The sequence below is a fragment of the Acomys minous genome (assembly GCF_964271855.1).
Source record: "Acomys minous genome assembly, chromosome: 10".
Classification (NCBI taxonomy): Eukaryota; Metazoa; Chordata; class Mammalia; order Rodentia; family Muridae; genus Acomys; species Acomys minous.
This window is the reverse complement of record NC_140491.1, coordinates 109,477,409-109,490,967: the sequence shown is the minus strand read 5'-3', so window position 1 is coordinate 109,490,967 and position 13,559 is coordinate 109,477,409. Positions and strand designations below refer to the sequence as shown.

The window sequence follows — 13,559 nt, the reverse complement described above, 5'->3', positions numbered from 1 at the left end:
TGCTGCTGCTGCTGCTGCTGCTGCTGCTTGGGAAATATATAACCCACACCCGCTTATCAAATAGAAGGTTTGAGCAAGTCACTGCCTTCATGGGAGCCCTGGTCACTGTTTGTGACTGGGCAGTATGGTGGTTTCGGCGCTCAAAAATATTAGCTCTGCTATATGAGGAGGTACATTTCTTTATTAAGGAGCTATGCTCTGGAGCAGTTGTTTGCACTCGGAGTTTCTGCGTTTACACTCGGGGCTCCTGCACAACAGCATAGGATGGACGTACCAGCCAACATCTGAGATGAACACAGCAAGCTGCCTTAAAAGGAGCATGCAAGAGTGCTAAGATAATACAATAAATATGGCACCTACTTGCAAAAGCAGAAACACAGAGCATAGAGATGTAGAAATGCCAGGTGATTACAAGCGAGGGTTCAAAATGAAAGCAAGGCCACTTGCCAGAGTGAATAATTAGTGAAAATATTGCAATTAGTTTTCAAGTATTAATTACCTAGATTATTCAATTGCCATAATTTGTATGGACTACAAAAACACTAAAATCGACACTTAGTCGATTTTGACATTACCCTTAAAGTCCTGTCACTGGCACGGCACTCTCCCAAGTTTAAGCAAGCAGAGGACCTGGACAGTACATTGCACTTTTCAGCTAATGTGCTTTTCCAATATTTAGCCCAGACTCTTCCCTGACAGACATTTACGAAAAGCTAAAAGGAACCTGGAAGTAAACCAGAAGACACCTGAACCATCGTTATAAAAGCAGAAAGAAACAATATAAATAATTCATTTATCAAATAATAAAGTAAATATTCTGCAGGCATAATTTTAAAAATATTAATAGATTTCTTTTAATTTACTAATTTACTCACCATAAAGATTTAAAATGTTCAAGTGCACTTGTCTGATTAATAAAGCATTTTATAGTCAATCATTTAGTGCTGATCATTAGGAAGTTTACGTTGTTGAGGCAAATCACCAGCTCAGACGTTAAAAATTACCATTATAAAAATATAGCTACAAGGTCGGTATCAAATTACCCTTCTATAGGACAGCTCAAGGACTGGCACGATGCAATACTACAAACTTTTTTTTTAACACCCAAATCCCTTTCAAAGCGCAGAAACCTCAAGAGCAGTGACATTAAGGTAGCTTGAAACACAGGCAAAGTTCTTTCCCAAAAAAAGAAGAGGGGGGAGAAAAGGTGGCGTTCACCAGCATACACTGATCATTAGTCCTAACAGTCTGTGGTACAAATTTAAAGGTAGAAGTTAATTTGCGGGGCCTTCGGCTCCGTCTTCCTGCGGCTCTGGCGCTTCCTTTTTGGGTTCTCCGTCCTTCGCCTCTGGCCTGGACGCGGGAAACTTGTCTCTGTTGTTTTCTTTTTTCCATTTCATTCTCCTGTTCTGGAACCAGATTTTTACCTGTCTCTCCGTGAGCGCCAGGGTATGGGAGACCTCGATTCTTCTCTTCCTGGTCAGATAAGGGTTAAAAAGGAATTCCTTTTCCAATTCTAGGGTTTGGAAGCGACTGTAGGTTTGTCTTCCTCTTCGTCTACCTGGAGCTGCTGATTAAAAAAAACAACAACAAAAAAAAAGGAGGGGAAGGAAAATCAACGTTGTTTTTTGTTTTTAATGGTTGATGTCTCTGAATGCGGCTGGAGAGAGGTGAAATACACAGTGGTCTTTAATTCTGATACAGATATAGGGTGTGCAGGCAAGAGAAGCAGTGACAAGGTCTTCACAATTATTCTGTGCCTGTCATTTTATATATATTTTTAAAGTCTGTATTAATGTACGTACAAGAGCCACAGTGGCTACACAAGACGGAAACGGAGGGGGACAGGGAAAGGACAGGGGAGTTTTAAAGCTAGAACGTGAGATGAAAGCAGATTTCTCCCTTTCTCCCCTCCTTAAAAAAAAAAAAAAAGCGCATCCCAACCTTGTGGTCTCATCCAGGGAAACATTTGAGAAGGAGACGAGCTCTGATTTAAGTGGTCTGGGTCCTCGCCAATATTACCACTGGACGATTTACAGTCAGGATATTGTACCAGCTCGGCCTCTTGCTGGGTCGTAAAAATCGGCTGTCTCTGTAAGTTATCGTATCCGTAAAACTTCGCGGGCTCCCCGTGACAGGCAATCCCGCCGCAGGGGGGAGGCGGCGGCGGCGGAGGCGGAGGGTGCGGAGGAGGAGGTGGGGCGGCCTGGTAGGCAGCGACCGGGCTGCCGGCGCCGGCGTGGTAGTAGTCCTGGCCGGGGCCCGGGCCGCCCCCTCCGCCGCACCCGGGCGGCGGCGACGGGTGCGGGTGCGCGTGCGCCTGCGGGGTCGCGTGCGGGAAACCGGCGGCGCTGTTGCCATAGAGCTGCAGGGCGGCGGCGTGGCGGCCGCTGACCTCGGGCGCGAAATGACAGTCGTAGTAAGTGGGATTGATGGCCTCGCCCGCCGCTGCCGCCGCCGCCGCCGCCGCCGCTGCGGCCGCCGCCTTGTACTTGGAGTACAGCGGGTTCACGAAGTACGAGCTCATCGGGGCGGCGGCTACGGGCGGGCGGGCGGGCGGCGTGGAGCCGGTGTGGGGCGCGCCTGGGCTTGGCCGCGTTGCCGCGGGGGCCTCTGGGGCGGCTGCTCGAGCCGCGGGGGCCGCCGGGCCTCGTCGCCGCCCGCCCGCCCCGGCGCGCGCTTTCCCCTCTGGCCGGGCCGTCCGGCCGCTAGGCGCTCATGCCGGGCTCTCGGGCCTCCGTCTGGACCTCGCGCCGCCTCCCTCGCGGGCCGCACGGCCTCGCCCGCCCCCGCGCGCCGCCGCCGCCGCCGCCGATCGCCCTCCGGGCCTCTCCCGGCGCGCGCCTGCTGGGCCGCAATATAATCGCCGACGCCCGCGGGACCTGCCCCGCGGCCTCCAGTTTCCTCTCCCGCGCCGGGCAGCCCCTAGCGCACCGGGACGAGGAAAAGAGTGCGCGCGGCCCACGGGGAGACGCTTTAGGCTTTGGGTTCACGAGCCCCCCGCTCGGCAGGGAAACGAAAAAGAAAACACACCCTCTGCCCGGTGCCACCTCTCACCTCAGCCCTCCCCCCGCCGCCCCCTCCCAGCGCTGTCGCCGCCGCCGCCGAGGCTGCCGCCCCGGTGCGCGCCGGCGAGGCATTTTCGCACCCCGCCACTGCGAGGAGAGGGAGCGAGATGGGGGCGAGATAACCGCGCGGAGGGATCCGGCCGGTGGCGAAGCGGCCTCAGCACCGGACGGGACGCCTCACGCCGGCCCCGGGATGCCTCCGCCAGCCTTAAAGGGGGGCCCATAAAGCCGCACTGCCAAGGGCTCGTAGGGGGGCCCCCGGGCCCGCGGAGAAGGGGCGCGGCCGAACCTTAGCCTTGGGGCAGGCAGGGAGGTCACTCCCAGGAGGCTGCGGAGCAAACGATCTCTCCCCACCGCTCCTCTGGAACTGCCCAGTAGAGACTGGCCATGGCCTTTTTTTTTTTTTTTTTTCATTTTTGAACGTGGACGGACGAGGTTGAAGGATTGGTCCTTGCATTTGTTTGGGCCTACCTTAGTGGTTTTGATTAAAAGCTACAACCCAGCCTCCAAATCCTGGCCTTATCAAAGCAAATCAAAGTCCTGCTTTTTCCAGCCGAGCAGGCCTTGTGGAAATGAGATGTACATTTACCCTTGACGCACTGCATGCCTGGCTGAGGCTCCCAGGTTAATTGATATTAATGGAAATCATGCCCATGAATATAGTTTCCATCATTTCACCCTTGATAGACGTCAGTGTTGGGCACAAGGGGGTGGGGGGAGGCTAGAGAAGGGGGAAGGGACGTTAGCGTCGCCGAGGGCATGGAGAGAAGAGCGGGCAGAAACGTTCCCAGGGGGATGGAAGACTCAAGTCAGGGTGGGTGGCTTTTCCTAGAGCAGGGCGCCGGGCTCCGGGGTTCCAACCCAGGCACCCAAAGGACTTATTAGACTGTGGCCCCCAAGGAGGGGGGCCGGCATTCGAGTTCCCCAGCCTGCATTCGGATCCCGCCGGTTCCAGGCAGCCGCAGGCAGGCCCTCCCTGCGCTCGCCTTAACGACTTGAGCTCACACACCAAATCTGTGAAATAACTACCGAGACTGGATACAGGCCTTAGCTTCACCTCGGTTTTCCCGAGCGGCAATGAAAACAAGGTTCGCTAGCGCCTGGTTTGTGAGCGTTAAGGAAGGGACTCAGAGTCGTCTGCGGAAGTCTATGGTTCTTCTTGTTTTGGGGGTTGGGCAATGCCCTTACTGTGGCAGCCAGGCAAAGCTGCGCAGCTTTACACCTACAACCGCTTGCTCTTCCCCCCACATACTTTCATCTTTTTCTTTTTTCTTGTTTGAATGGGTAAATGTACATCTCATTTCCACAAGGCCTGCTAGGGTGGAAATATATATTCTCCTCTCTCTCTCTCTCTCTCTCTCTCTCTCTCTCTCTCTCTCTCTCTGTGTGTGTGTGTGTGTGTGTGTGTGTGTGTGTCCCCTCTCTTTCCTGTCTCCTTCCCTCCCCACCCCCCGCTTTAGGTACTGAACTCTTTATGATAATCCGGTGTCTGAAGGGCACCAGGTCCACTGATCTTGAGGCCAGACTTTGAAGATTCACCCCAGCTCACCAAAGGCTCTCCAGCTTACACTAAATCACGCCCTGCTGACTTTCCACTGCCAAATACAAATGCCTAAAAACCCAGATGGACTCAAAGATGCAGCAGGCCAGAGACTTTAACTACCTACCACTCATTGTGGGCTTGTTCAGCCCATGTGGACGGGATCAGTCCGACTGGACTGAATCTCGCTTTTTATAAATAAGGCATATTCACTAGTAATGCCCAACTCAATTATTTCTACAAGAAATGGCTGAAAGTGGTAGAAGTAAATAAATCACGGATGGATCTGGAGATGATAAAGGCGTGTGTTATTAAAATTTATATTAGAGAGTATGGGAGAATTGTTATTGGGGGTGGTCAAGGGCAAGGCTATTTTATTATTTTGTTTTGGGTTTTCTCCCAAGTATCCTTCAAATGCGAGGTGTAACAATTGATTCTGACTATTAAGGGTTTGAACTTCGGTCCTGCAAATATGCGATTAAAGGATTTTTCCCCCAATAAAGACTTGGAGCTAAATAAACTTGCCTTTTTTATTCCACTGTTTTGTGTGGGTGTTCATGGGAACTTGGGTATATTTGGACACTGAGTAAATTAATGAGTTTGGAAGTGGAATGGGTCAAAGAATCAAGCATCCCGATCTCGGTAACACAGGACACGTTTTAAAACTCTGTCTATACAAAAGGTGCTCCATGAACATGGCCCTCACGTCTATATATTCAGGCCTATTTTAATAACACTACAGCACATTTCCTCTGATGACAAAATAATCTGCTTTCCCCCCCAATTTTATTTAAGCATTACGTTTGTTAGCCAAAAAGAAGAAGAGCGCAGTTAACTTTGGAAATATCTGTGCTTTTACACATTTCTGTTTTGATGGAATGCATTAACTTAATGTTTCATAGTTTCTGCACAATGGTCCAGATTTTCTGAAATGCTGACTGAGCCAAAATTTTGTGCCTAGCAAGCACGCCTTGAGAATTTAATAGTTCACGTTGTTTATTTTTGTTAAATTTATCCTAATTTAAGATTAAAAGTAAGATTGTAAATATTTTTAATCAAAACCTTCCTCCACTGCAACGCGAGCTTTACACATCAGAAAGTGGAGCAACAGCGCTCTCTAGTGGCCAAATGCCGTCACACGCCAACCCAGTTTGATTTCCCTTTCATTTGCCTCAAACCAATTCTAATCTTAATTCTTTAGTTTGACTTGGGCTTGGACCGCTGACACTAATAAGGCTTCATCTCCTTGACTGTCAACAAGTCAAGTGCAGCAAACAGGGGCTCCTGAATGCAGAGGAAATTCTCATTTGTGTTCACAAGAGCTTGCAAGCAGTACGTTTGCCAAAAGCTTCCAGTAGGTCTTTTGCCAGACACCGCAAGTCACCCAGTCTGTAATCTCCCCAGCTGTGCTTTGTAGGCACAATTATAGGAAAAGCTGGGCTTAAGAACAACCAAAACTTTAAAAAATATTTATTGTTGAGACTTTTCCCCTCCAAAGAAACCAGGCACTTTGACGGTTAACTTTTTTTCTTGAAGCAAATGTTATTGTTTTTCTCTTAAAATCTGTTACTCTCGACATTAAATCATGAGTATTTGCTAATTCAACTTTCTAATTTTAATGTTCTGTGCCCATTAAGCAGGATAATTTGGGGCGGATTAAAATCAAATTAAAAGCTTTTTGCTGCATCTTGGGTGCCTGTCTGGAAAGTCCCTGTTGGGCTTATGTTTATTCAAATTTTCCAGACAATAAATGAGAAATTTTAAATTGTACAAGTGACAGACTGAACTGAATTGGATACGCGGTTAATTTATTTTTTAAAAATACAAATATTACCAAATCAGTTTGTTTCTTGCTAAATTAATTTCTGTTTCTGACTCCCCTTTTCAGAAATGTTTCCTGTGAGTTTAGCAGTAATGACTGTATCTGTAATAAGTGAACACATTGCCATATTTTTTTTGCTGGGAATTTGGAGTGGAGGACCAGTGAAGAGGCGTGTAACACCCCTTTTCTCCACAAGACATAATTATAGGAGATGCTGGCTTCAGTAAATGGTCCAAGATCACTAGCCACCCCTACCGCCTCCGTGCCCCATTTCAAGTAACAAGGTGGTGTCATTAATGTCTTATTTTTTCTTTTTAAAAGAACCAGATAGATCATGGCCACAGTCAAAATATTAAAGAGCCACCGGCCGTAGACCACCTCCAACGTCACGCCCCATTTTTAAAAATCAGGAATATATCACCTCTCATTTTTCTTTTCTGGATGATCATACCTCACTGGGGGGCGGGAGGCTTCCACGAACCTTCTTTCTTGGTCCAAGTCTTGTTTATATTTTATTGTCCAGATTTTAAGACCCAGTTTTGTCTGCATTTTTCCTTTCCTCCCACAAACATCAAAATGAGATGGTTTCAAAGCGAAGCGCCTGGCCTGTCGTAAACTCATTACCTCCAGACGTCTCGCCGGCTCGATGGCTTTATGACACCTTGGCTCTTCCTGTTTTCAAAGAGCTGTAGGTATCCGCCTGGCCTAAGGGGCGGGGGATGCAGCACCTTCGGCCGGATCTGGGCCTTGGCTCTCCCTCCCAGGCCCCATCTGCTTTTTCTTGGAGTCCCCCTCTTTCACCAGGATCCCCAAGATCTCTATCCTCGCCCCCGCCTTCCGCCCAACCCAGGCTGTCCGGCGCCGCCGCGGCCTCCTCTAGGGCCTGCAAAGCCAGTGATCCGCCTGAACCCTCACAATGACCTTCATTTTAGCCTCTCAATGCGGCCTCAGAGGGCCAAGCTGGGGGCAAAACACACACAGAAGCTGGTCCGAGGGGAGGGGGCGGCAGGATGAGGGCACGGGAGGAGTGCCTTGACCATTTTGATCCGCTAAGGTCACTTTGATGGGGAGGGGTAAAAGCTGACTGCCTAACCGCCTAGGACCTCCCGGAGCCAGCCAGCCTCGCAGGCCTGGGGGAGTTACTCCCGAGTGCAGGTTTACCTTTTCCCTTGTTTGGAGATGGGGGTGGGGGGTGGGGAGTTGGAGTCTGGATCTCCAGAAGTAAGCCAGCAGTGCGGTGTGTCAAAGCCTGAGCAGAAGGGTGCCTAGTTCCTGGCACCAGAGCCTCTGCAGAAAGGCTCACCTATGGCACCAGAGTTCATTGTGACCCTGGCAGCAGGAATGCCAAGAGATCTTCCAAAACTATGCCAGGTGGGAAGTTCCAAGGTGCCTCAGAGACGCTTCACGTCCTAGGCCTCGAACCTATAACAATGTTGTCCCTTCTTAGGATGGGACAGTCTGATGACCATGTTATTTTTGCAAAGATACAGAGAGCAGACAACACAACGTTCAGGGCCAGAGGCTGGGCTCCATTTGCTCAGATCAGCATTTATTTGTTGGAAGTGGTAACCTTTACAAATGGTCCTCAGGCAGGGATATGGAGGGTCACCACCCGAGGCCGCCCAAGGGAGCCCAGCCCTCCCCGGGAGAAAGCAGTTCCTCCTGAGCTCGGTGAACTAAGCCTTCCTCGCCCTCCCCGCCCCCAAGCCCCCCGCCGCGCCCCAGGGCCCAGGACTTCTTAGTAGGCCTCTCTGGAAATCAGCCCGTGGGCTCCCCGAAGACAGGGGATTTCCTGCGGTGAGCAGCTGGGTTGGGTTTGGTACGGGAGAGCATGGGGTGGGGTGGGGGTGTCCCACAGTTTCCCTCGGCTTTCAGAGTCTCGGAATTGGATAGTTGGCCCTGTTTGGGAGGCCGGATGGGGTAAGACTAAACTACAGCACTTTTCAGAGACATGAGGGGCATTTACACAGGAGAGGGCTTCATGAAGCCTGCGTGCACTCACAAAATATAGCACTTCCCAAGGAAACAACGGAGTAGGAAAGTGGGGGGGGGGGCGGATGGGATAAGACAAAAATCCAAAACCACTTGGTTTCTCCAGTACATATGCGAGCAAATACAGTGTCCCCCAGACAACGCACAGAGACCAACCACACAGTCACTTCTACGAAGAAGAAGAAGAAGAAGAAGAAGAAGAAGAAGAAGAAGAAGAAGAAGAAGAAGAAGAAGAAGAAGAAAGGTCCAAGTCGCTGCAGAGTTTCTGAATCAAGCACCCACAAAGAACGAAAACAAAAACAAAACACGCCGCCTTTGAGCGCTGCAGGCCAGGACCGCACTGGGTCAGTCTCCTTTGGGACATTTCTCCTTGGTCATCTTTTTCATTTTCATTCTACGGTTCTGGAACCAGATTTTGACTTGTCTCTCTGTAAGGTTCAGAATCCTAGCCACCTCGTAGCGCCGGTCCCGGGTGAGGTACATGTTGAAAAGGAATTCTTTCTCCAGCTCTAGCGTCTGGTATTTGGTGTAGGGACAGCGCTTTTTCCGGGTTGAGCGAGCATGGATCCAGTTCGCTGCGGGGTTGTCTAGGAAGAAGACAGGGAGGCGAGGGGCGGAGGGGAAACAGGGAGAGACGACAGGGTGGGGAAGAGAGGTCGTTAAATTAATTTCACCAAGGATGGACGCTTTTCACAACTTGGGGGAATTATCATAAAAAGCCTTAATGCCCGCGCTCTGTTTACCGTACAAACCGCGCGCCCAAGGTAGGTGGTTATGGGAAGTTTTTTATGGGTGCGTGTTGCTCGCCTAGGCTTGGGTTGGCGTCTAGACGTTTTTATAGGTTAGTAAAACTATCAGTTTTGCACATTCGAGCCTTACAGGTTTCAGCAATAAATCAGGGGGCAATTTCTTTTGCACTTACTTGGGTCAAGTTGCTGCTGCGGCGGCTGCGGCTGCTGCTTCTCCTCCTCCTTCAGCGGGCAGCCCGGGCTCGAGTGATCGCTGCAAGCTGAGGGCTCGGACGAGCCTCCCGCCCCTGGCCCGGTCCCGATTCCCACCCCGGGCCCGTTCCCTCCCGCCGCCGCCGCCGCCGCCGCCTTGTCCCGCAGGAACGAGTTGCACGGGAATTCTGGGCCGCCGCTCCCCTGGGACTCTCGGGCCACGGAGCACTCAGTCCGTTTGGAGGAGGAGGAGGACGAGGAGGTGGAGGAGGAGGTGGAGGCTGCGGCGGGAGCCGGGGCCGCTCCGGTTTCAGGCTTAATCCCGTAGTGGCGCCCGTTGGCTGGGCCGCTGGGGCTGGAAACGGGACCCGGGCCTCCGCCACCACCGCCACCACTGCCACCGCCGCCACTCGTGCCGCCGGAGAAGCCCGGCAGCGGCTCCATCCAGGAGCGCACGTAGCGGCCAGGCTCGGCGGAGGCCAGGGGCGGCGGGGACACGTACGGGTGGTACAGGCCGCTCATCGTCGCCGCCGCTGGGGGCTGGGCGGCCACCGCGGACCACGAGGCGGAGAACACGGACGATTTGGGGGCAAAACTACACGAGGCGAACTCGGCGGCGGTGGCCGGGCCATCAGCCACACCTGTGGGCCGGCCCTGGGTCCCTGGCCCTGGTGGCCCAAAGCGCGCTGCGAACACCTCGTCGCCCTCATGGCCTATGAGCGAGTCCACGTAGTAGTTGCTGAGGGTGCCACTGGACGACATGTTGAGGCGCCGCGCGCTCCCACCCAAGGTTACACTGCCCGCCGCCGAGCCGCTCCTCGCCGGCGCCCAAGCCGCCGACTAGTTCGCAGGCTGCAGCCACCACCATTGGTCGCGCGGCCCACGTGATCATATTTACCAATACCCGGAGTAAATCAGTCCGCTAAACTGGGGGCTGCTGTGATTTAAAAAAAAAAAAATCATCATCATCAGGAGCGTTGCAATTAGAGCTCTCGGGCCCAGGTCCACGAGCCAGCCAGCCCGGCCAAGCCCGGCTCAGCCCGCCCGGGTGGCAGCCGAGACCACAGGCCTAAATGCGGCCGCAGGAGGCGCTGGGGACTATTTGTTCATCTCTTCTTGCGGCTCTGGGTCCTGCCATCTCCTCCCGGGCTCTGGCTCTTGGACTCCTGGGCTCTGAGCCGCGGGTCGGGCTTCCAGGGCACAGACATAGGTGTTTATCTAAAGCCGGGAGCAGTTGGAGGCTCCCGGCCCAGTGCGGCCTCAGGCAGGCGGGCCTTTTAGGGCGGGCCCCCTGGCGCCCAAGGGGAGTTGTTCTTCCCTTGCCTCTTTTCTTACCTAAACCCACCCCTCCCCACACATACCCACACACGCTCTCTCACAGCTTGTCGTGTTGTTTAAAACAGGTGGAAGACCTCTGTAATGATATTATGCCTTTCAATAAAAATTTTATGAGGTGTATTTGATTATAGATTAATGTGTCCCTAATAAAACGGACGGATGGAGCAGCTAGGAGGGCCCCTCCTTCTACCACATTCACACACTCCCCGTGCAGCCACACGTATACCCTCGACGTTAGGCTAGGCACACGCCCCAGGTCCAAGGGGTGAGCTGGGGCAACCCAACCGGACTCCCGGGCCTGGTCCAGCTCAGCACGGCCTCTGCAAGGGCGGCCTCTCTCTGCCTTCGGATGGGTGGTGAGCACTGAAGTCTCAAGGAGCCAATAGATGCCTCCATCTTTTCCCCAGCCTTCTGGAATGGCCCTGGAAGAAAACATGCCACAAAGGGAAAAACCCAAACGCCAGGAGGCTGGTTCTCACTGGCCGCATTAGCCCTGCCTCAGTGAGGCCTCTGGGAAGCGCATCTCCAGGGGCAGGGCCTCTGCAAGCCTTTCACACTGAGAGGCCTGCAAACGGATTCTGAAGATGTCTTCAAAATCCAGATGAAAGGACAGGTCCTCGAGCCACTCCCTTTCCAATTTCCCCCTTTGCCTATCGAGGTAAGGCCCGGCAGCCTTGAATCTGAGAGAAATGCCCATTGTCACTCCCAAATCCATGGTACAAAGCCCGGCTGGGAGTCGAGACAAAAGCCGGGCGCCGGCGCCGGCGGCTGAGAGGGCATATTCCTTGCTCTACAAGTTGCCCAGTGCACCCTTGGAGGGCTCACAGCCCACCTCCAGCTCCGGAAAGAAAGGGGGCAAATGGCTACTTAGGACCTGATTGATTGCCTTTACCAATGGCTTTCTGATTTTGTTTCAGGGGCCTGGCCCTTGCCTGTAGCACAGGTTTCCCCCTATCAACAGCTAATGGCGCTCCCCACATCGCTGAGAGAAACGCAGAGGTTAAAATTGCTCTACTTCTTTTGCCCATTCAAGGTAAGTGAAGGGCAAATTTAGTCCAGTCCTCTCAAGCTAGTATTGAATCAGACACCTCCTCTCTCTACCAGCTCCAGGAAATATGTCCCTAAAGGGATCTGATTTGGAACTTGGGAGGATTTGCAGTTTGGGGGAGGAAGTTTAAAACAATAAATGCTACGCATCCCAAAGGTTGTCTGGAGGGCTGGGGGGCTCTGACGCTCAGAGAGCCTAAATGGGCTGTTCTTTGAGGAAGGGGGAAAGCCCGTTCTTAATTTTTTTTAAAAATCCTGTTTTGTGAAACTCTTTGGAGATGAGTTAAAACCACAGGCCGGACCAGGGGCAATGAGTTTACTCATCTATTCCCATGAGAACCTCTTCTCCTTTTCCTGACATTATTAGATGAATCTGGCCTCAATGGTACAGATTCTGCAGAGGCTGATTTGAATTTTCCAACCTATGTGTGTAGAAGGTCCATTGGACAGACTTGTTGGAAAAACATGTTCATTTGCAAATGCTTGCAGTAGTCACCTGGCTGCTCAGATACAATGGTTGCAATAAGCATTTTGTAATTAAACAGTGAGAGATGTGGCTGGGGAGAATATTTCCATTTTCCCCCTTTAAAAATGTATGTGGGCCTCTGAAAGGTGATGGCTGAATATTACTCCCTTTCAGGATGGAACCAATGTAAAGGAACATGGGAAAACTCACCCAACCTTGGCTTCGCTGGGCCTGGTTGTCTTGAGCTTGGGAGGATGGAAGGAGGAAAAGGGGGAGACACACTTGGATCCGGTGCCATGCTAAGCTGGTGCTTGCTCCTGCAATGGGGGCCAGGCTGGTCCCAGGTGGGCCATACTAGTTCCAACCTAGCCCCTGAAGATGGGTTCCCCAGCCAGAAGTCATCAAGAGCTCACTGAAAGCATTAAATATAACAGAGCCAAAACCAAAGGGAAGAAAGCACACAAATGGGGAGCTGAAAGAAAAAAAACCCAAACCAAACAAAACAAAAAAACAGCACAGGGCATAGGCTTACTTACCAGACTGGAGCTAGGGGAGACTCATCCCTCTGAGGATGCAACTATATTAACGGGCTTAGAGGGAGGGAGAAGGGAGACCATTCCTCCCAGTTATGAAGACTGAATTCCCAGGCTGAATCACCCCCCCCTTCATTGCCATATTCTAGCACCCTAGGTCCTCTCCAGCTTTCCCCCCTCCCGTCTCCTTTCTCCTGCCCCCTCCCCTACCTGGCTGCCCCAAACAAGCAGTTTAGGCCGAAGAGACCCTCCCCAAAGGCTTTGTCTCCACCATTACATATTTCCATTTCAGAAAGCAGAGGGAGCAAACTCATTTCCAGAGTTTATTGCATTATACATGCGACCAGAACATGCACAGAAAGCACAGGTTGCTCTTGTACTTCTACCAAACCACAGATGCACCACAAGGGGAAGGCTACAAGGCATACGTCATCAACACTCCATTTCACCAAGGACAATTGCTAAGTTCATTTGTGAAAAGATACATTGTAATGTGCTTTTAAAAGTCCCCCTCCCCCCAAAGCTTGTGGGTTTGCTTAATCTTTTGAAATATATATATATATATATAATTTAAAAAGTACTGGATGTTTTCAAAATGTCATGGGCTGATGGGTTAACCACAGAGAAAACTTTTATGTTAGGAAAAACATGGAAAAGTCACATCGCTGGTCGGATAGATGGGTGGATGAGTGGATGGCTACATGGATGTTCTAAAGTTCCAATAAGTTAAGACCTAAATGAAAATGCGCAGTAATAGTTACCCTGCATTACGATGAAAAAATAAATTACACGTGCTAAGTTTTTTTTAATAT

General features: G+C 51.5%; 2 protein-coding genes across 3 annotated transcripts; both read right to left on the bottom strand.

Moving 5' to 3' along the window:
• Positions 1 to 161: 161 nt before the first annotated feature.
• HOXD8 (homeobox D8) lies at positions 162 to 2,529 on the bottom strand. 2 transcript variants are annotated; one of them, XM_084798907.1, is made up of 2 exons: positions 1,945 to 2,529; positions 162 to 1,570 (listed from the first exon to the last, which is right to left on the bottom strand). In XM_084798907.1, the coding sequence occupies exons 1-2, from the start codon at positions 2,525 to 2,527 to the stop codon at positions 1,275 to 1,277; spliced, it is 879 nt and encodes a 292-aa protein (XP_084655033.1). In that variant the 5' UTR covers positions 2,528 to 2,529; the 3' UTR covers positions 162 to 1,274. The 2 variants fall into 2 exon arrangements, with proteins under 2 accessions (XP_084655033.1, XP_084655034.1); XM_084798908.1 differs by having other exon boundaries at positions 162 to 1,567.
• Positions 2,530 to 7,938: 5,409 nt separating this feature from the next.
• HOXD9 (homeobox D9) lies at positions 7,939 to 12,235 on the bottom strand. Its single transcript, XM_084797998.1, has 2 exons — positions 9,345 to 12,235; positions 7,939 to 9,009 (listed from the first exon to the last, which is right to left on the bottom strand). The coding sequence occupies exons 1-2, from the start codon at positions 10,123 to 10,125 to the stop codon at positions 8,768 to 8,770; spliced, it is 1,023 nt and encodes a 340-aa protein (XP_084654124.1). The 5' UTR covers positions 10,126 to 12,235; the 3' UTR covers positions 7,939 to 8,767.
• Positions 12,236 to 13,559: the final 1,324 nt, after the last annotated feature.

Excerpts from the sequence above, each read along its gene's own strand:
- HOXD8 (XM_084798907.1), bottom strand. The coding sequence starts at position 2,527 with ATGAGCTCGTACTTCGTGAACCCGCTGTACTCCAAGTACAAGGCGGCG. Across the intron at positions 1,571-1,944 it reads TCCCTGGATGAGACCACAAG|CAGCTCCAGGTAGACGAAGA; the intron begins GTTGGGATGCGC and ends TTTTTTAATCAG.
- HOXD9 (XM_084797998.1), bottom strand. The coding sequence starts at position 10,125 with ATGTCGTCCAGTGGCACCCTCAGCAACTACTACGTGGACTCGCTCATA. Across the intron at positions 9,010-9,344 it reads GCAGCAGCAACTTGACCCAA|ACAACCCCGCAGCGAACTGG; the intron begins GTAAGTGCAAAA and ends TCTTCTTCCTAG.